Source organism: Anolis carolinensis, chromosome 1 (genome assembly GCF_035594765.1).
Source record: "Anolis carolinensis isolate JA03-04 chromosome 1, rAnoCar3.1.pri, whole genome shotgun sequence".
NCBI classification, from domain to species: Eukaryota; Metazoa; Chordata; class Lepidosauria; order Squamata; family Dactyloidae; genus Anolis; species Anolis carolinensis.
The window spans coordinates 54290269-54311478 of record NC_085841.1 but is presented as its reverse complement, the minus strand read 5'-3'; the positions used below and the strand labels follow the sequence as shown (position 1 = coordinate 54311478).

Genomic DNA, 21210 nt, shown 5'->3' with positions numbered 1-21210 from the left:
AAGATTCCATTGACTCTAAGCTGCACCCAATTTTTATAGCCCCTTAAACACAGAAAAGTGCTCCTTAGATTAAATGAAATATAATAGCTGAAAAGGTTAGGCAAGTGACTGACTTCTTAGACATAAGGTCCCCCTAAAGCAGTGGTTCTCCAGAATGTTTTGGCCTTCAACTCCCAGAAATCCTAACAACTGGTAAACTGGTTGCGATTTCTGGGAGTTGTGGGCCAAAACACCTGGGGACCCACAAGTTGAGAACCACTGCCCTAAAGTAAAACCATGAAGTTCATTGTCTTCACTGTCCTACTTTCATAAGTGTATATATAAATCAGAAATATGGTAACTCTTTTTCTGAGGATAATGCCCAAGCCATTTTGAGAAATGTAGTTCAAAAATGTTTTGCCTGGAAATGAAAGATCTGTGATCTGGCACATTCAAACATGGAAATCTTCACTTGGAACCCATTATGCAATGTCTATGCCAATATGAACTTGTTTTCCTATTTATTCTTTATTCTTTATTTTTTTTCCTATTTATTCAATTCTCTCCAGAACTCAAGCCTGATCTGTGTCATTCAGCATAACCCATTGACCCACTTCCACTCAATTTGTTTCTTTTCTCCATGATTAATTCTAATACACTGAATTCTGCCTTGATTATTGTAGCATGTGAAGCAGCCCCCTAAGAGCAGCCACATGGTGGAAACATGGTTTGAACTGTGGTGACTGTCAGGATGCCTGATCAGCCAATTTCTGTTTCTGAGAGTGAAAATGAGCATCAGTCAGTAAGTCAATATCATGGTATGTAACCATAGCATCTTGCAATTTAACTGGGGGCGGGAGGGTGAGAATAATTGAACTTTCTGATCAAAACAATGCATTTTATACACAAATTACAGTAATAGCTTTAAAAAGACTTTTCAAATCTGTGCTTTTTGGGGGAAGGGAGCAGCAGTAGCAAACAAAATTCTTTGATTAATGATATAAAGATCCATGTCTACTAACATTTAACTAATTTGCTCATGTAGGTTTTGCTCAGAAATTCATTTTTATACATCTTTTCCAGGACTAGAACGTAAAATTAAAAAAAAAATCACTTGGATGTGAATGTAGACTGGATTTCCAAAACACTTGTAATAAAGTCCTTCATCAATAGATCCTAAGCAAATCTACCATCCTGGAATTAAGATAATAGGTTTTCTTATGGATGAATTTATTGCTTATAGAATAGAAAACAAATTGTAAGAACTAAAGAACTGCTCTTATAATGGAAAAAAGGAATATTTTGCCTAAGGATTATATTGAGACTGGTGTTTTTTTTTTTTGAAGTCTTGTCATAAATTAAATGCAATTGGAATGAGCAATGTAGTGCTTATGCTTGCGGATGAAACTAAACACCAAGAGTGGTGAAAACACCAAGAGTGCTAGAAAACTATGTCCCCATTGTTAAAGACCTTGTGGATCCAGAATAGGTCTCCACAGTCCCTTATGGACCCACTGTCAAGACTCTACCCTTGGAAGACAATCATACTTGGCCATGAATAATTGTCGATGATGATACCAGGTCAAAGTTCCATACTGGTTGACCATTCAAGAAAAAGGTATATGAGGGCAAGTATTAGTACAGGGCTATGTGCACTTCGGGGGCATTTTTATTTTTGTGTGTGTGTGTGTGTGTATATATATATATATACACACACACACACACACACACACACACATACACACACAAGTTGAATCAATTAGCAATAAGCTATCAGGAATTAGAATGAGTAAGGAAGAAAGAGAAAGGGGGAGGGAAGAAGAGAGAGGACTTAGGAAAAGAGGATAGAGGTTTATAGAATTATGTGAGATGCGGACAGAGGAGATAGGGAGGAATAATTTTACTGTTTCACATCCAATGGAATCATGGAATATGCAATGAGAGTTTTCAGCCAGTTGCTCACCAGACAACAATTTACAATTCTGTACGATGTAGCCATAATGGTCAAGGAAGGATCCTAGCGCTATAAGCATGAAGTATAAAAGGAGCCTGATTGGCTGTTGAGAGGGGATTGATAGGTTGGATGATGGTTGTCTTTATATGACATTTTTAACATATATATGCTTTTGCTATTAAGATTTAATCATGGTTTTGTTTTTAATCTGAGTTTTATTGTTGCTGGTTGCCCAGAGCACCATTTGAATGTGATAACAGAAATACAGTAGAGTCTCACTTATCCAATATTCGCTTATCCAGCGTTCTGGATTATCCAGCGCAGTCTGCCTTTTAGTAGTCAATGTTTTTGTAGTCAATGCTTTCAATACATTGTGATATTTTGGTGATAAATTCGTAAATACAGTAATTACTACATAGCATTACTGCATATTGAACTACTTTTTCTGTCAAATTTGTTGTATAACATGATGTTTTGGTGCTTAATTTGTAAAATCATAACCTAATTTGATGTTTAATAGGCTTTTCTTTAATCCCTTCTTATTATCCAACATATTTGCTTATCCAACATTCTGTTGGCTCATTTATGTTGGGTAAGTGAGACTCTACTGTATAACAATATTGGAGTCATCCCACAAAATTATTGTTTTAGGACTTCCAGCGTTATTATTTCATTTCTATATTATGTTTGTATTTTGCAGTTTGAATTAAACAAATGTTATATAATGTTATATGTTAGTGGACAACTGCTGCTATTTCAAGTTATACTAGAACATTTCATATCTCCAGGCACTTTGGCAATGTTTATGCAGAGGTAAGAATTCTAGGTGAATAGCTAGTGCTGAGTTTTTACAGTCTCTTGGGGAAAATCTAAGAATGCCAGGTAGCTGATTAAAGTCAATCACTAAAAATCAATGAAAAAGAAGAATAGGGATGAGATCCAACAAGCATATAGGGTAACACAGGGAATGACATCTTGCCTCTGAGGAAGTAGACATAGATGCAGAGTGCTCCCCCCCCCCCGCCCCTGAATTGTGACTCTCCTGTTCCTAGCTATGGACATCAATAGCTCACATTCCCATAACATTCTCATCACCTCCCCTGCTGTTCTGCTTCTGTGCCGACATGCCAGTAGTAACATGACACTAGGGAGTGGGCTTCTACTCTTCTTCACTTGTTAATACCCAAGCTGTCTGTTTTCCATATATTTTCACCTTTTTGATTTTTAATACAGAAATTGCACTGAATTTTTTTTAAAAAAAACCCAATATAAACGTTAAAGAACGTTGCAGTGCAGGAATGCAGGGTTACGAGGGTGTGCAGAAGTATGATCGCAGAATGGCGAATTGTTGGAATTGCATGGCATGCAATATTGAAGATGTTCAACTTGTACACATTCATTTTCAGCATGAATGCAACTGTAGCAAAATAGTGTGATAAAAGTTTGTAATCTATGAACGCTTATTCTACCAACTCTATTCTTTCCGTTAGTCTCTAAGGTGCTACAAAACCACTTTGCATACTGATATTCCAGGCTAACGTGACAGCAATGTCATTCTACCCACAGGGAATAACACAGAGAAATTTGGAGAAAACAGGTGTTTAGAAAGTGGAACACTTTATAAAGCAGGTAGAAATTCTATATGTAGAAAATAGACTGCTGAGCAGAACACCATGCAAAAACCATATCATATCAGTTTTAAAAGAACTCTATTGGCTGACATTACATTTCCAGTGTGCATTCAAGGTTATGATACTCAAAGCCCTAAACTTGCGACCCTGAGAACTAAAGGCACACCTCTTCATTTAAATACCGGTCTGAGAACTAAAATCTGCTGGAGGAGCCTTTCTCTGTGTTTGATTGGTCAGGGTAATATAATGTGAGAGAATGTGGGAGAGAATTTTCTGTGTTGTAGCACTCCAGTTATGAAATATATCTCCTATGAAGACCTGATGGGCACCAACACTGCTGTCATGGATTCAACCATGACATGGCTTGAAAACATGTTTTTTTTAACCTTTTAAAGTCATTTGGATTTTTTTACACATTTTAACTCCCTGTATACTACCCTGACATCTTTAAAGACAGGAAGAAATTAAAATACAGTTGACTTTCCACATTTCTGGCTCTGATTTTTGCAGATTTGATTATTAGCAAATCTCATTAAAATGTTCTCTTTATTTATAGTTTTATAAGAAATTGATAGAATGGGCTACAGAAACAGAGCAAATGAAAGACTGCATGGTCAAATAGACAGCTAATATAGGCTATACAATGAAAATGGAGGCATGGGGAAGAATATGGAATCACAAACTAAAATATACTTATGCCTTTGATTTGAAAGAGAACTGGTACAAAATGATGCACCAATGGTATATAACTCCTCAAAAACTTGCAAATGCCATAAGAATCTACAAAACAAGTGCAGGAAGTGTGAATTCCATGTGGGTATGTTTTACCACATGTGTTGGACTTGTGGAAAAGCAAGGAAATACTGGAAGGAAATACATGGGAAAATTTTAAAAAAATGGATATTAAAATACATTTGAAACCAGAATACTTTTGTTAGGAATAATTGACATAAAGATGGACAAAAATAAAGACATACTCTTTAATTACTTAGTAATGGTTGCGAGAATAGTATAAGTAAAGAATTGGAGAATTAAAGGCATACCCTCAACAGACCAATGGATGATAAAAATAATGGAAATTATGAATATGGATGAATTAACTCAGCTTTTAGTGAAACATCAAGGATGACCTAAGAAAGCTACAAATTGGCTACCTTTCCAAGAATATATGAAACAAGAAAAGATGAAAATGATAATACAATATAATACAAGAAAAATAAAAAGTTAGAATTTGTCTTGCATGAATTGACAGCAAAAGGGGAAGCAGAAATGAAAAGAATGAAATAAGGACATTAAAATACCATGATGAACATGATTGGAGGTTGAAAAACCCTTCTCCACCTTCCTTTCTTTTCCCTATGTAGAAAAATATTTGTACTATTTTTCATTTTTTTCTACCCCGGCCCCTTTTCCATATTTTTTATGATATTGGGAAATTTTATTTTTTTCTTTATGGATATTAATGAATAAAAATTATTTTAAAAAATGTCCTCTCTAGGAATCTTGAGGCCCTCCCATCTGGAGGACATAGAAATTCTAAGAGAAGGGTTCTCTCGGGTTAAATCTCAGTTGTTTGTTTGATATTTATATAATACCAGTAGTAATAGGGGCCACCTCTCGTCAAACTCATTTTTGACAGGTGCCACGCCCCCTTGAAGCAGGAAGTCCTGCCCCTTGAAGCAGGAAGTGCCACCTCCTAAAAGAGGAACTCCCTCCTCCTAAAAACAGGAAATGCAATCCCGGGAGACCCTTCCCCCTGAGGTGAAGCCCTCCCACAGCCCACAGCCCACCCCCCCACCCCCACCCCTACCATAAGCCGCCCATGTGATGGGTATGTCTATGGTGCATGTTCCCTACTCCTACTGCAGGAGCTTACCACGTGGTGGGGCAAGCACAGACATGTTTCAATGAGGCATTCATGGTGATGCGTATGGGCTGAAAGGCCCCTTGCCTAGACTGACCCCTCTGCTCGAGGAAATGGGGCAGCCAGGACCGTGTGCTAGGTCTTAGTGGTGAGCTCTGTGCTCTGTGACCAACAGCCAATGGATTTAGGCCCATAAGGTCATCATGTGATACTGGGAGGGCCCATTAGGGCGGAGCTTTTAGGAATAAATACTCCATGTGAGTTTTAGTGCATCTCTTGACTGCTTTCAGAGGAATGGAAAATATGGAATTATCAGATGCCAGTGTTTCTTCCTCAGAGCTACCTGATTCAACAGTTGATGAATCCCAAAGCAGGAAACGCTTCATAAGTTCAAGTTCTGATGAGGATGATGACTGTGATTTAGCTAAAAGAAAATGTGAGGAAGACCGGGTGGTTTCCGAATCAGCTAACAGGCTTTTGGAAACACTTTCATCAGAACCAGCAATACCATCCTCTGAGCAGGTAAAAAACATAAAACTATTATTCTGATCCCTCTTAGGGTTGAAAGGGTCTATTTCAAGGAGCAAAATTGTGAACTGAAAGCACTTACACTTAGTAAGTAAGTAAGTAAGTAAGTAAAAGTTTATTTGTATACCGCCCTCTCTCCCAAAAGGGACTCAGGGCGGTTTCCAATATAAAATCAGCATAAAACATTGTACAATAAAACACTGAAAACACTATAAAACGCTATAAGAATTAGAAACGAAAACAAAACATAACAATTGACTAAAACAATCACATAAGCAGAAGGAATATAATCACTCAAATAACATGAATCCGCTTATCTTTTAAATCATTTTAGGGGGTTACAGAAAATTCATCAGGGGCAGCTAAAGAAGAAGAAGTGAAGTCACCATCTATCGCTGCTATTTGGAAGCTATGCTGCGTAGCATCAAGCCAGCTACAAGTAAGTATGAGTTTTGAAGGGATGTGTATTATGTATGGGTGGGGTGGTAGTCACTGAATGTGCGTGTTTTAAAATCTGATTAATTTGTTATTTATAGGAGACCCCTGAAATGAGTGCTATTCAACGCCCAGGCCATGTGATTATGTCAAGCATTCTTGGATTGGATGTCAAGACTGAAACAGGGAATGTAGAGCAGAAGACGGTCATGTTGGAGACCGCCAAAGCAACCGTTTACGGGATATTAGATCACTGTTTAAACGAAATATTATTTGAGGCGTGTCCGGGTTGTCAGATTTTTGCAGGGAATCAGATGAGTCATGAATGTGTATTATGGAACAACAAATTCCTAAGCAAAAAATTGAAGGATATTTGTGGAAATTTATGCTTCATAAATACCCTTCATATTTTTCTTTTGATAGGTTACTGTCAAAACTCTCTGTATATGACCTCTGAAATATTGGACTACATTATGAATTTGGTAACATATATTGGCCAAACTGATAAGGCTATTAAAATTCTGAATGCTGGATTGAAGAGTTGCAACCAGGAGATTCTGCAGCAAGTCAAAACTGTGCTAAAAAACCGTCCATACAAACATTATGTCAAATTTTGGCCTATTATAACTAATTTTAAGAAAGAGTAAAACTTGCAGCTATTGATGACTGTTTTTAAAAATTCAAAAAGTGTGTTACATTGAAATAAAATATATGGTACTTTCAATAATGGGGTAAAATAAAATGGATTTAAAAACAACATAATGCTCAATGTGTTTTTTATTTGAGGGCTTCCCTTTAGAAGTACATTTAATGAACACTCATAAGATTTCTAATGTATATATATATATATATATCTAACTAAATAGAAAAGTGAAAATGCGTGCCTGTTTATTGTTCCTTCTGACAAAACAGGAAATGCATATTTCAGTGGTCATGCCATGGACAGATGCTGATGACTTCTGAAAAACAGAGATAATAACCATCTCTGTGCCTGGATCTTTAAGTGTTACATTCCTTTAGAAATGCGACCTTATAACCCAACATGCCCCATTTACCAGAAGATTATTTTAAAAATGGGTAAAATAAAATGGATTTAAAAACAACATAATGCTCATTGTGTTTTTTATTTGAGGGGCTTACCTTTAGAAGTACATTTAATGAACACTCATAAGATTTCTAATGAGATATATATATATATATATATATATATCTAACTAAATAGAAAAGTGAAAATATGTGCCTGTTTATTGATCCTTCTGACAATCAGGATATGCATATTTTCAGTGGCCTGGTCCAGATGCTGAGGACTTCTGAAAAACAGAGATGATAAGTATCTCTGTGCCTGGATCTTTAAGTGTTACAATCCTTTTAGAAAATACAAGTCCTTATAACCCAACATGCCCCCATTTAGCAGAAGATTATTTTAAAATGGGATAAAATAAAATGGGTTTAAAAACAACATAATGCACAATGTGCTTTTATTGAGGGCTTCCCTTTAGAAGTACATTTAATGAATACTCATAAGATTTCTAATGATATATATATATATATATATATATATACACACACACACACACACACACACACAAAACTAAATAGAAAAGTGCAAATGCGTGCCTGTTTATTGATCCTTCTGACAAACAGGATATGCATATTTGAGTGGGGCCAGATGCTGAAGACTTCTGAAAAACAGAGATAATAAGCATCTCTGTGCCTGGATCTTTAACTGAATACACAAGGCGAAGTGTGGGCCCCTTTCTTTAACCATGTATTAATATATATATATTAAAATGCATCATTGGAAACATGGTTTATTTTTACAACCAAAAATAAAATAAATAATAAAATAAGGGTCCAACAGAACAACCCAATGTCTATAGGGAAGGGAGAGTGTTACAGTCCTTTAGAAAATACAAGTCCTTATAGCCCATCATGCCCCATTTAGCAGAAGATTATTTTAAAATGGGGTAAAATAAAAAATGGATTTTAAAAAAACATAATGCACAATGTGCTTTTATTTGAGGGTTTCCCTTTTAGAAATACATTTCAACTACTCTTTAAGGCGTATATTGCTAATTTTCTTCAATATACCTTCCCCCAACCCCTTCCCTCAAAATAAAAAAAAGTATGATACCCATTTATTTAATAGAGATTTATATAGATGTTTCTGTACAACATGTATGCCTAACTGCAAATATGACCACACCTCAAAAGGAGGGTGTTTGTCTCATCAGCCAATGGGAATTCTCAGTTTAAAAGCGGATGGAAAGGCGGCCCCAACCAGAAAAGAGGACCCCCTTACGCTTTAAAAACCCTGGGACATCCTGGGTTCAATCCTCTGGCCCATGCAACATTTCTGGCTGAATTGGTAAGTCCAAACCTTTCTCCCAACCTCCTCTCTCTCTCTCTCTCTCTCTCTCTCTCTCTCTCTCTCTCTCTCTATATATATATATATATATATATATATATATAGTTTAAGATTTTAAAATAATTTAACATGTGGGTCAACCTCTTATGGGATGTTTTTTTAAAAAGTCTCTATGGCTGAATCCTGTCCTTTAAAAGGCTATGATGGGTGACCCTTGGTGGTAAAACTGAACCTATTTCACTTAACATTAAATTAAAATGTTATTTATTTGTTATTAAATTGTTATTATTAAATTGTTATTAATAGAGTTTTATATATTTTACATATAAAATATATATAGCTAATTTCCATAGCTATATATATTTCCATAGCCGTGTCTTGTTTGGTTAGGTGGGAGAAAGGCCCATTCAAAAAAAAGTCAAGGAACATGAAAGGCCCCTGCAGATTATCTGTATATGCTTATCTACTGTATTGACCTAATTACTGTAACAAAAGAATGCTCCTCTGGAAATAGGTAATACACATTCAAACCATCCTAGGCAAATGGGTACTTATGAAAATCAGGGCTAATGAATTACTTGTGCCTGGTACTCTAACCTAATACACAATCCTATACCTCTAGGCTGGCTTCATTTGAGGTCAGATACCCAATTGTCATTTAATAGATTTTTATATATAATTTAACCTCTGAGGATGCCTGCCATAGATGTCCCCATTGGGGAGATGGTGGCGGGGTATAAATAAAGTATTATTATTATTATTATTATTATTATTATTATTATGTGGGCGAAACGTCAGGAGAGAATACTTTTGGAACATGGCCATTCAGCCCGAAAGACATACAACAACCCTATAATTTAATCTGTTTCATTGGAAGCTACGGCTTATTTTTACAACAGAAAATAGGGTACATTATTTTGTTTGTTTGCTTTATATAAATAATAACAAAAAGGATGTAGATTTTTATTTTATTTATTTATACAGGGAATATCAACCACTTTAGATTATAAACATATAACATAAATTCAACAATCGACAATTTTGTTTTACCATCCATTAGAGCATTCATGTATTTCACCCCATGTTCCTAGAAAAATAGAGAAATAAGATTCTGTTATGCTAGTTTTAATTAATTAATCTAATTACTATATTTATATATTGACCTTCTTACCAGAAAAGTGGGGGGGGGGCAATTTGGCTCACAAATTATACGTACATACAATATATTATATTATTACCATAGTACAATATTAACATCATATATTACCATATTGTACTATGACACTATACGGTAATATTATTTATATATGTGTGTGTGTGTATGTGTATAATATTACCGGTATTATATTGTAATATTAATATTAGTATTATATTGTACCACATCATAATATTATTACCAATATTATATGTACATACAATAAATTATATGTACATACAATACTGTATATTATATATAATATTATTATCAATATTATATGTATACACAATAATGTATATTAAATTGAATATTATAAAGTTTTAAGAGTTTATTTTACTTACCAAGCCTCCATGATGGCAAAGCCATTTAGATTCATGATCTAGCAAGAATGCTGCGATGCATTCAGCTACATTATCGACATGAACTTCTGTGTAGGGCATTTTTCTGACTAAAATGCATCCAAATAATATTATAGAAAAAATTCTGCCCCAGTTAATCTTGCCATCGGAAAATGTTTGCTGCATCACATGTTGAAGGATTTCACAGCTGTGTGTGGGAGTGTCCAATTGCAGAGGTGATATTATAGGAAAGATCCTGGCATCCAACTCATTCATTTTTTGTAAAGAGATACATATCTCAGTATCTAATGATGTTTTGGGGGCTTTTCCAGCTGCCAAATTCAGGTAAGATTGAATAATCCTGAACGTTTGTTTTTCAATTTCTGGTAATCTGTCAGGGTGGGTACAATCCATGGTGTCTGGCGCGGTTTGGGTCTTGTATGGAAATGTGTCTCAGCAATGATTGCACAACCTGTTTAATGCTTGCCTCTTAACCCTCTCCACCTTCTTAGATTCAACAACTCAAACCATCAGAAATGAGCAACATCAACCAACATTTCTATCCTAACGTTCATATCCAGTACCCAGCCATCATAGAAAATATGCCGTTACCAGATGAAATTACTTATGAGGATGTGCAAATTTCTCAGCTGGAAGTGGATGATGCTCAAATGATGGGTTTGTCCTTATACTCCAAAGGTTATTTAATAATAAAATGAACGCCCACCCAGTGTGTGTGTGTGTCTTTTCTGAAATGATTGTCTGTTTTCCACAGAACAAGCACTTCGTCATGAGGATGCTGATTTCAAGACTGTGGAGAAACCAAAGGCTATTCCACCAACTTCCAAGCATGCAGGTAATGATGAATGGTAGTAAAACACAGAACATAAATACTACAACAAAAATTAACAAAGTCGCAATCACACAAAATAACAAACTTACAGAAATCAACAGAACATCTCTCTGTAAATATGAGAAACAGCTACTCAGGTGTATGTATTTGCATTTCCAGATAAGGAGACCAACATGCCCACTCCAAAGACTACCAATCTATCAACTTCAAAAACTCGAGGTAATTGTATGCCCCACAGAACATCTCTCTGTAAATATGAGAAATAGCCACACGTGATTGTGTTTAGGTATTTTATTATATTTATTATATCTTTTAGGAACCCGCTTGAAGCGAGCCAGGCCAGAAACTCAGGAATCAGCTAGACCTCAAAAGAAGAAGAAAGGCAACAATGACATTGTGCTGAATTCGGAAGATGATCATGACTGTGAAATTATGAGCACCGCGGGGGAATGCTTTGCTGAAATTCGTAGATTGAACGATGAAGCGGACGACAATTATAAACAGTCTATTGCTTTAAAAATGAGATTGGATCAAATCGTCGGTCATGAAATTCCAAAACTTCTCAAAGCAATTAAAGCATGTAAAAATTATAACCATCTTACAAACTCAACTCACTATCAGATAGATAGAGGGTTGCACAAGCGGGGTAGAAGAAAGCAAAAGAAGCTCACACCTAGAGAACTGTACTGGAAAAGGAGACGTAGATTGATAACAAAGGCGAGAAAAACTCTTGCCAGGTCCAGAAGTAAACAAAAACATAAAAGCAATAGAGACTCAATGAGGTCAGACCCGGCTTCTTCTTCCAGTACAGACACCCAGAGGGATGGACATTCTCCTGAACCTCAACAGGTAGAATCCCCATCTAACGAGGTTGAGTACCGACCTCAACAGGAAGACACCTCTGGTGAGGAGGATGATGGGTCACCCTCTGTGTTTGCAGAATGCGTGCACAGGTGGCAATTTACCTTTCCTAGTTATAACACATTGCGGATCGGGGAGGTATACCGTTTCAGAAATTTAGAAACCGTGAGGTCATATGCACAGGTTATAAATGCATTATACACAGCGATCCAGGGCATCTTAGACAATCTGAACCAGAGAATTGATCCCGAAGATTTTGTTCAGGTGAGATTAGAAGCCTCAGGGTTACGAAATCCACTCTTCTCTTTTAAAAGAAGTAGGGATCTCTTTAATGCTGAGGAGTTTCTAGTCCAGCTGAGTCGTCTATTACAGAGCAATATGGAAATCTGCGCTCATGGTGATTTTGAGCTCGTGGTCACTATAACAAAACCGCCACAAGGTGGAGCACGTCGAAAACTGAGTTCCATTCCAGCCAGTGAAATAATTGCTAGGAAGAGACAGTATCTGATAGATCTGAATTATGCAGGTGGCAATATGTGTTTTGCTGGAGCTTTATTTGGTGTTATGAGTTTACATAAACCCACAGATTCAGAAATGTTGACAGCTGCTCAAAAACTGCATATGGAACTCGGATGGTCTGATCAAAAAAAGGTAACCCTTAATGATATTTCTACTGTTGAACAACATTTAAGAGTCAATATCGATGTTGCTTATTACTCAAAAAAGTCAGAGTGGGCTCTGTTTAAAACACAGGGCCCCATTTATCCTCAAGCCTATACTCTACTCTTACATGATGAGCATTTCTATGGGGTTCTGAATGTAAAAGCGCTATTTGGCATCTGAAACTACTGTCAATTTTGTCGCAAACTCTATAATCATGACCATCATTCATGTCTATTTTATTGCAGAATGTGTTTGAGAAAGGGGTGTGATAATGTGATAGGGAAACAGGTTCGATGCCCCCGATGTAAGTTTCATTGTAGGTCTGAGGCTTGCTTAAAATTACACCAACAGCTGGGTTTAGAGAAGAAAGTCAAATGTCTAGCGAGAATGTATTGTACAAAGTGTCGATATTATCAGGAGCTGGATCACGATGATGAAAAGTGTAAAGGGAGACAGTGTACGGTCTGCTGGGGTTACATTGTTGAAGATGAGGGTCATTTGTGTTACATGCAACCGCTTAAACAGCCAAAGCTTTCTGTGAAATATTTATTTTACGATTTTGAATGTCACCAGAGTACGGGGGCTCACGTGCCGAATTTTTGCTTTGTAAAAGCTTATTCTGGGGAGACTGTGGAGTGTTTTAAACCAGATTTTGTGGAGGAGAATAGTGGGTCTGAAGACAGTGATGGTGAAATTGAGGTGGAAGGGGAAAGGGAGCCATGGAAGTTTGCAGGCAAAACCTGGGAATTTAAGGGCGAAAACTGTATTGAACAATTTATTAAAACGTTTACAAAAGATGGAGCCTTTAAAGATGCAACATTCATAGCTCACAATTCAAAGGGATATGACTGTTACTTTATACTCCGACAGTTGGTGAAAGAAAAACTGGATGTTGAAATTATAGCACAGGGTGGGAAGTTGATCTGTGTTACTGTGGTAGGACTCTCCATAAAATTCATTGACTCACTCAGTCACCTACCCATGGCACTCTCTAAATTACCAAAGGCTTTGGGATTTGAGGATGCCAAGGGGTATTTTCCACATTATTTTAACAAGCCTGAGAATTGGGATTGTGTAGGGCCAATGCCACAGCCCGAATGCTATGGCGTAGAATACATGATGCCTGCTGAAAAGGCAGCCTTTACAGCCTGGTATGCAGAGAACCAGTCAAAAACCTTTGATATGCAGAAAGAGCTTGCATTCTATTGTCAGAAGGATGTTGAGATTTTGGAGCAGGCCTGTACCAAGTACAGACATGAAATAGTGCAGCTCACAATGGGTATAAGAGAAGTCATGGTAGGCAAGAAAAAAGACAAAGTCAAGAGGTACAGGGTCGCTATTGATCCTTTTCAATACCCTACCATTGCAGGTGTGGCTCTCGCCATGTATAGGTTCAAATTTCTTAGGGTAAATACTATAGCGATTCCAAGTTGTAATGATTACCATAATCAGTACAAGCGATTCTCATCCGCCTCTATACAGTGGCTCTCTTTTGTCAGTCATAAGGAAAAAGTTGAAATACGTTACGCATTGAATGGTGGGGAGGTTAAAGTTGGAAATTATTTTCTGGATGGTTTTGCAGTTGTGGATGATAAGAAAGTTGCCTATGAGTATTTCGGTTGTTTTTTTCATGGTTGTTTGATTTGTTATTCTCCAGAGGAGGACAACCCCGTGGTGGGGAAATCATACGAGTTTCTTTTTAACGCGACACAGAAAAGGACTGCGGAGCTCCAAAGCCTAGGGTTTGAAGTGCGTTCCATTTGGGAGCACGAGTGGAGAAATATGGTAAAAACAGATTTGGAAGTCCAGGCTTATCTTGCAAAAGCCAGTTTTCCTGAACCCCTAAAACCTCGCGATGCGCTTTTTGGGGGTCGTACAAATGCAATATGCCTCTATTATAAACCTAAAGATGGGGAATCTGTGAAATATTATGACTTTACTAGTCTGTACCCCTATGTAAACAAAACAAAAGAGTACCCCTTGGGGCATCCTGAAATCATTTACAAGGATTTCAAGCCCCTTTCAAATTATTTTGGACTAGTTAAGGCCAAGGTTTTTCCCCCTAGAAATCTCTATTTTCCAGTTTTGCCTTCCAGAATCTCTGGAAAACTCATGTTCGTACTGTGCTCAACCTGTGCAGAAGCACGACATCTGGACCCTTGTGACCACACAGATGAGGAAAGAGCGTTAATTGGAACATGGTGTACAATCGAGTTGAATGTAGCTATAGAGAAGGGCTACAAAGTTGTTGAAATTTATGAGGTGTGGCATTTTGAGCATCGTTCTGCAGATCTGTTTTCAGGGTATATAAAGATGCATCTTCGTCAAAAGCAGGAGGCTTCAGGTTACCCACAGTGGTGTGTGAGTAAACAATATAAATCTAAATATATAAGGGATTATCATGCACGGGAGGGGGTGCGTTTACGCAGAAACAAGATTGCAGTGAATCCTGCAAAACGTCAAATTGCCAAACTGTTTTTAAACTCATTGTGGGGCAAGTTTGGACAGAGAACAAATTTACCTGTCACACAAGTACTGAGAGATCCTGAGGATTTCTTTCAGATTCTATTTTCTGATGCTTATAAGGTGTCCATGTCTGAATGTCTGGATGATGAGGCTGTCTGTCTCTCATGGAAATATTCAGAGGACCGTGTGACAACCGCTGGGCGTAAAAATGAATTCATAGCATGTTTTACCACTGCTTATGCTAGACTTGAACTCTACAAGTTGCTAGATAAATTAGGTAGACGTGTTTTGTATCACGACACGGACAGTGTCATTTTTGTGAGTCGGGAAGGGGAATGGGAACCGCCTCTAGGAGATTATTTAGGGGATCTTACTGACGAAATTTCATCAGGCCGGTCTATCACAGAATTTGTCAGTGTAGGTCCAAAATCCTATGGATATAAATTGACTGATGGCACAGCTTGTTTGAAAGTTAAGGGAATCACCCTGAATAGTGCTAACTGTGAGAAAATTAATTTCAGCAGTCTAAAAGACTTGGCATTCGCTTACGTCTCGGACAAGAAAGGCTGCCAGCCTCATGAAATTGTGATACATCAGCCGGGTATTGTTCGAAATAAGCGTCAGTGGACGCTTCATACGAAAACCCTCAAAAAAACACAGAAGGTTGTTTTTGATAAAAGAGTAATTAAAGACGGATTTACAACGCTCCCTTATGGATACTGATTTGCAGACCCGATGGCAGCATCCCTTCTCTGCTATTCTAGCAGGTCCGAGCGGCTGTGGTAAAACCTTTTTTATAAAAAATATGCTGGATAATGCCGATCATGTGTTCTCTGTACTACCTCAAAATATTGTGTGGTTTTACAGTTGCTGGCAACCCCTGTACAATGAACTCCAATGTAAATACCCCTTTATCCAGTTTGTGCAGGGTTTACCTGAAAAATTTGATGATGATGAATTGTTACCACCCAATAAAGTCAATTTTATAGTAATCGATGATTTGATGCAGCCTGCTTGCGATAACCGTGGTTTGGAGATGTGTTTCACCCAGTATGTCCATCACCGGAATATAAGTGTTTTCCTCATCACACAAAATATTTTTTGCAAAGGAAAAAGCAACAGAACCATCAGTCTTAATGCAAAATATATGGTACTGTTTAAAACCCCCCGGGATAAACTACAAATTGCTACTTTGGCACGACAGATGTATCCAGGAAATGTGAGTTTTTTCATGGAATCCTACGCAGACGCAACAAGCAAACCTCACGGTTATTTAATGATAGATTTGAATGGTACTACACCCGAAACATACAGATTAAGAACTGGAATCTTCCCACCAGATTGGCCTGTGGTATATTTGATGAAGAAAAAATCCCGGAGTTACAAAAGGCAACTGTTTTAAAACGGCATAGGACCTGCGGCTGCCTGCTCCTCCTGGATAATATGTCCAATCGTGTAAAGAGAAACCTGGAACTTTTAAAACTACTTATTAAGGTACCTCCACGCCAGAGAAAAGCCATTTTGTGCACGGGCTCCAATGATTTAATTGCTACTATCTCAGAAATAGCACTCAATACTTTAAAGGGAAACATCCCCCTGGCCCCGCACCAGCTACGGGCGTTGAGAAAAAGGCGCCGCCTTATTAGAATTCTGGGAAACAGCAAAGTGTCTCTTCGAAAAAAGAAGTGCCTTGTGAAACAGTCTGGAGGGTTTTTGGGACCTCTGCTAAGTTTTGCCGTTCCTCTGTTAACCAGTTTTCTAACCAAACAGTGATGGAATATGCTGAAAAAATGTATCTGGTTCCCAGCCGTCAACTGGATCAATTAAGAGGCGCACCTCCCAAGGATGAAAACATCCGAACTACAGCCATCTCATCCCTAGATAGAGAAATGCAAGAGATTCTACGAAGGTCTGATTTATCCGAACATGAAAAAGCACGACTCTACGATACCTTACTTCAAAAATATTTAACTCATGTAAAACAGAGGGATGCTGAGAAGCAAAGTTTAAATCTGTTTCTATCTGAACCACCTGCTGAAGAAACACCACAGCCCCCTTCTGACACCGTGTTTCGTGAAGTGGTGGACGGCCTGCCTGCTAGATACAAGAATCATGCGAGATTGATGCTCAGCAAAATAAGCCAAAACAAGAATATTTCTACATGGGATGATAAAGGATCCTTTGTGTATAAAGGAGCGGTGATTCCCGGATCTAACATCTTGGACCTGGTCAAAGCTGCGATCCAAACTCACGCCTTACCTGTCACACGTCTCCCTAAAGGGTGGGATGCCTTTATGAGGGCCTTGGCCGAAATAAACACCCCGACATCTGTGGTTGGTAATACGTCCAATAGAGAACTTCTGGACTATCTAAAGAACCCTAAGGGTTCACCCCCAACTCAAACTCCGTCTCTGTCACGCAGATCTTCTAAAAAGCAATGCCAGGCCAGCACCCCTGCATGGCTCAGCTTATAATACATTTTATTTTCAATGAATAAAATACTTATATTCTTAAAACCTATTTTGTTGTCTGTGAATGTTCTTTTAAAAACGACAGACACGTATCATATTCCAAAAGCAGCTCTAGGAGGAGCTGTTTATTAAACACGATTATGAAATGCACTACAGGACATACATTGTTGTATCGTTTGGAACATATCCGAGGCACGTGGTCTTGTGTTCATTTTCTTTACAAATTGAAGAACCATTTTGTCATTTTTATCCAAATCGTCGGAATATAATGCGTGAATATTTTTAAAGTCCAGTCCCTTGCAGCGTTGATGAAGGAAAAATATGCAGTGATGTCCGCAAACAACAGAGTCTGAGGCCTGTACAGGCCTGCATTGATACACAGTTTTGTCGGCGTTTCTTTTTAAAAAGTTCACGATGGTTTTGGGAAACAAGGCATAGTCAGGAGGGTGTCCATATGAGTCAAAAAATTCTGCAGTTCTTTCATTCGGCAGGTAAACAGCTAACCAGTGTTCCCCGGGGAGGTTATGGGGATGAGTGTTGATAATCAACGCGAGCGGCCTTTGCTGCAGATGCTTTCTCGGAAGCATGTCACATGGTAACACCCCATAGAAACTCTTTTGAGTATAGGGATTTGAGCTTAGTAGATGAGTTAACTGAAGGCTATCCATCTCACATATAATCAAACAAGACATTTCTCCTGTGATTTATTTCTATCACGTTGTCAAAAACACCGTAAACCAGCATATTGACGGTTGTTGGTAGAGGCTTGGCGAAACGCAGCTCTGCCCTCAGGTTTCCAGTTTTAATCAGGGAGTAGTGGTCGGCACATTCTTGATCTGGAGTCAAGTCAAACGCAAAGAGCGTGTAGCCTTTTGCATACTCCTCACGGTTAATTAAAAGTGCGCTGTCTTTCATGTGTTTGCCAGCAGTCTGAACCAAACTCATATATTCTCTCACACAATTATCCTCTTCAAAATTGGGCTGAAATGGTTTCATGGGATACTGTTCTCCATCCAAGTAGAGAGCTGCAAAATTGATGTCATAATGCTTAAAGTTGAAAGGGTTTTTATTGTATGCACCACTGAAAGAATGGTTATCGACCAACCCTATCACCACCTGTTTAGGAAGTTGACCCAAAAACAGGTTCTCTTGATTGGAGACACGGCTCCCTACCGGTATGCTGAATACTTTCATGCTTACACGGTCCACTGGGTATTTGGCATTAGATGTCAAGAGGGCTTCAGCATGTCCAAGGCGGACACCGGGTGTCAATTTCACTTTTTTGACAAAGAGGGAGGCTGATAAAATATGTAATTTGTAACGCTTGTTTGCATCATTGCTCATTAAGCAGAAGGCATTTTTATTGCGGGTAAGTTTAATTTTCACATCGACACCGTTCAGCAGCAGTTTTTCTTGAAAAAACAGGTCAGCATGGAGATGTCCCATCAAGTCTATTTTTCTACTACCGGCTCCCAGGGTTGCTCTTTTGATAAAACCATCATTTTCTCCATCCAGCTCAGTAGACTCATGCTCCCCAGCATCATCTTTATAAAAAAGCCCCGCTGTAAATTGCGTGGCTAGTGTGTCTTCGCAATAGTTCAGCACGGATTCAATGTATGCTCTGTAAGGATAGCAGTTGTTACTTTGACTGATGAGACGGTCCCCTAAAGTCACATCTAACTGACTGAAAATGGAGGCTATCGGGTAATTCACGAGGCCTACCGCAGCATCATTGGGGAGGTTTGTTCCGTCTTCATTCACCACTTTGCACGTCAAATATAGAAGTGTGTTGTTGAGATCCATGTAGTCTTCACCATTTCCAGCAATAAAAAAATCCAAGGGTGCGGCTTCTGTAAGAGCCGTTAGTGGGGGTACTTCGATATAAAGGCTTCTCTCGATACTAGTTTGTGTAGGCCCAATGTGAAACAAATCTAGTTCAGATTTAGTGCACTCTTCAGAACATCCGTGAATAAAAGCCATGATGCTGTTTTAGAATATATCGCTCATAGACTGTATCCTCTGCCTCTTTCTCGCTCCACGACGCTTCTGTGGTTTCTTTCTACGCTGCGCTTTCCTTTTAACAGGGCGGGGCGGGCCTTTCAACCTCACTTGTGATGCTTTTCTTTTTAAGCCTCTTCTCCTTCTAATATACATCAGCCCTGATCCCTCTTGTGGGTTTTCATGGGTTGTTCTGTTTAGAACTGCCTGTGTAAAATGACCGACCATGTCTTTGGCTATATTACGCGCAGCTGTTTTTGCGTGGGGTTTAATGATGTCCAGGCCTCTTCTCAAAAGCGGTACAGCTTTTCGGAAAAGGCTCCTGAAAATCCCACCAAGTCCTGAGCCGTACATTTGGGGGATACCATGATAACCCGGAAGTCCATTTCCAGCTTGTGCTCTGTAATAGTTTTTATAAAGACCGGGATCCCCATAGGATTTCAGGATGACCATTTTCTTTTTTAAAGATCCAATGTCCTCCTGGGACGGAAGTGTAGCTTCACAATCACCTTTCCAAAGCGAAATGGTATCTTTTTGTTCTGGTCTGACTTTATCTCAACAGTGAGAGTGTCGATGTGGTGTTTGCTCACCGGAATGTAGTGAGGTTTATCGTAACAAATGTTGACACACTCGTTATTCTTTCCCTTCACAGGTACGCAGCGCAGCAGAGGCACGTAGAAATCACCAACGAGCTGGTGCTCCACTATATTAGTGTAAACATATAATGTGTTGAAACCTCCTGTGATGTCTGCTGAGAAAGCTGACGCTCTGAGAGGAATGTTGGGAGACAGTCCTAATATACGCTGTAATTCCACGTCAGCTTCGATTGTACACTGATTCTCGGGTTTAATTAGGACCTTTCTGGTTGCGGGGTCATACTTAAGAATCGCATCGGGCGGTCTCTTCCGTAATGATATGCGCTCGTTCATGTATTCCAACAGCTCGGGGATGCTGGAATAATATCCATTCTGCAGCTGGAAGGACCACTTCTTTTCCCCCTGTGCAATTTCAAAGCGTGGGTCGGTGGTCACGTTATTCCAGGTGTGGGGGTACTGTATCTCAACTAGTCCTACTTCCCATGCCCCTGAGAGCTCTAGAGGTTTTGCTAAAGATATAGTAAAGCTTGAAATGCTGTTCCTAGGGAAGGCTCTAGCACTCGCGTTGCTAGGTAGTGTGAGATAAAAACTACCTCCCCCCATTTTCCTAGGCGTATAAAAAACACTGCCGCTACTCAGGTTCTGTTACTTCGGAAGCCAGAACCCAACTGTTGAACTTGCTAGGCCAGCCTAACCATTTCACTAGGCATTGCTTTCTCGCACCCCGACCTTTTGTGGCTAGAATTTTTTCAATCCTGTAGATGCGGTCTTTGTCAGTATTAATCTTTTGCAGTTCTTCAGGATAAAAGGTGCCAATGACATCTTCACCTGCATAATCTTTCAATAGAAATACAGGCCTGGATGTTTTTTGAAGAACCTGGTCCACGATGAATATCTCACTGGTAAAATTCTGTTCGTACCCCTTAGCAAATTTACCCTTGCTTTTGGAAATCCTCACATGGTCTCCTTTTCTGAATTGCGATAACTCCTCTTTTCTTTTCACATGT

At 38.6% G+C, this 21210-nt stretch overlaps 2 protein-coding genes across 2 annotated transcripts; one reads left to right on the top strand and one right to left on the bottom strand.

Annotated features, from left to right (window-relative positions):
- Positions 1–5165: 5165 nt before the first annotated feature.
- Positions 5166–7105, top strand: LOC134297332 (uncharacterized). The gene is made up of 3 exons (XM_062974529.1): positions 5166–5950; positions 6291–6395; positions 6493–7105. The coding sequence occupies exons 1-3, from the start codon at positions 5723–5725 to the stop codon at positions 7036–7038; spliced, it is 879 nt and encodes a 292-aa protein (XP_062830599.1). The 5' UTR covers positions 5166–5722; the 3' UTR covers positions 7039–7105.
- Positions 7106–18278: 11173 nt separating this feature from the next.
- On the bottom strand, positions 18279–19589 carry LOC134295662 (uncharacterized protein F54H12.2-like). Its single transcript, XM_062968773.1, has one exon. The coding sequence runs from the start codon at positions 19587–19589 to the stop codon at positions 18279–18281; it is 1311 nt and encodes a 436-aa protein (XP_062824843.1).
- Positions 19590–21210: the final 1621 nt, after the last annotated feature.

Bases quoted from the DNA above. Each gene is read 5' to 3' on its own strand.
- LOC134297332 (XM_062974529.1), top strand. From the start codon at position 5,723: ATGGAAAATATGGAATTATCAGATGCCAGTGTTTCTTCCTCAGAGCTA. The intron at 5,951-6,290 runs GTAAAAAACATA...AAATCATTTTAG, and splicing joins CAATACCATCCTCTGAGCAG to GGGGTTACAGAAAATTCATC. The intron at 6,396-6,492 runs GTAAGTATGAGT...TGTTATTTATAG, and splicing joins TAGCATCAAGCCAGCTACAA to GAGACCCCTGAAATGAGTGC.
- LOC134295662 (XM_062968773.1), bottom strand. From the start codon at position 19,589: ATGGCTTTTATTCACGGATGTTCTGAAGAGTGCACTAAATCTGAACTA.